Raw genomic sequence first — 1,512 nt, 5'->3', positions numbered from 1 at the left:
TTGAGCCAAAAAACAAACATTTGATAAACATTCACAAACCAGCGGAAAAATGCAAGTTTCTTCACTTTGATTATTTTGACGAGAGCCTGATTCCACCACGCTGCCTCACATATCAAGAAAGACGAGATGAGAAGGGAGGGAAGTAGTACTTGGCCAATCTACTTTCTCTTTGTCTACCACACAAAGCTGTATCATGTATACTGCTGTAAGATCTATTTCCTCTATATCTACCACACAAAGCTGTATCATGTACACTGCTGTAAGATCTACTTTCTCTATGTCTACAGCCCAAATTGGTTCAAATGGTGTCAATGCGGGTTTAAAATACACGTAGACATAAAAGAATTAAAAAGGAAATATAGTGAGACGTGCTTACATGCTAACAATATGAGTAACTTCTCGCACTGAACAAATGGAGATATTGACCTCAAATGGACACTAATTTCAAATGTGTAGGTTTTCTTTTGATGCTATATTCTTTAGTTATAGCACGCTTCTTATTATTTCATACTTATTATTTTTTTAAACTTCACCTTTCAGCATGACATGTGAGGCAGCTTTGTGGAATTAGGTTCTCGTCAATTTTGGGGCATGTAGAGTTATTGGTATCATCTTAAAGCGTGTTCACTTATCTTTATTTGGATGGAAAAAAATCCATTTATCTTGAATACAAGTCGAGATATTGGCGAATGAATGAGGTGGGGGTTACCTGTATTCAGAGATTAAATTAGTGAGAAAATGGCCGCCAAACATTAGTTATTTCCTTAGCTTAAGAGTCCGTGATAACTGATCATTTACATTTTTTTTGTACCTTTAATCAACGTTTGTCAGAAAAATCCACACAGAAAATTTAATGAGTTTTTTAATTGGCATGAAAGGTGTTGAGCCAAAAAATAAAAATTTGATTAAAATTCACAAACCTGAGGAAAAACGCAAGTTTCTTCACTTTAACTATTTTGACGAGAGCCTGATTCCACCACGCTGCCTCACATATATCTATTTCGATAGGATTCAATCCGAAAAGTAATTTATTTTGTCAGCACGCTTCACTTTAATGTTCTTCCTTCTTGCAGGTTGGTCGTCACTTTGTTAAATAACGGTCAAGGAAATAAAACTTCCAAAATTGAAGCTCCGAAAATGAAAATTGAACCAACGAGTCGTGACCTGCCCTACACTGTTGGGGAAAACGCAACATTTACGGTACGCTCCTGCGGAAATGGTGATTAAAAGGTTCTGTAAGGTTATTTAAGAGGCGGGACCTCCGAGTTAAATGTCCGAAAGGACGACTGAGCCTAATGGAAAATGAGTGTAAAGTACTTTTCCCAATAACACAGCGTCGGACCGAGTTGACGTTCGAATCCTCGACCCTGCAATCTCACGATGACGAGTCCGGTAGCCTGACCACTAGGCCAGCGACGCCAGGATGCTTCTGACATTCTCCGAGTTACTTTACGGCATGCCTGTCTGTTTGTTTGTCTCTTTATCTGTATGGTACTCGGCTGTAGATCGGTG

At 38.6% G+C, this 1,512-nt stretch overlaps 1 protein-coding gene across 1 annotated transcript in view; it reads left to right on the top strand.

Annotated features, from left to right (window-relative positions):
- Nucleotides 1–1,512, top strand: part of LOC101861706 — a gene marked incomplete in the record, with an annotated part of 14,162 nt that overhangs the window by 2,872 nt on the left and 9,778 nt on the right. Inside the window, 1 exon segment of the mRNA XM_005112463.3 lies at nucleotides 1,074–1,200. Coding sequence (XP_005112520.3) covers nucleotides 1,074–1,200 — 127 coding nt within the window.

This window comes from Aplysia californica, unplaced genomic scaffold (assembly GCF_000002075.1).
Source record: "Aplysia californica isolate F4 #8 unplaced genomic scaffold, AplCal3.0 scaffold01280, whole genome shotgun sequence".
NCBI lineage: Eukaryota > Metazoa > Mollusca > Gastropoda > Aplysiida > Aplysiidae > Aplysia > Aplysia californica.
This window is presented reverse-complemented; position numbering and strand designations above follow the sequence as displayed.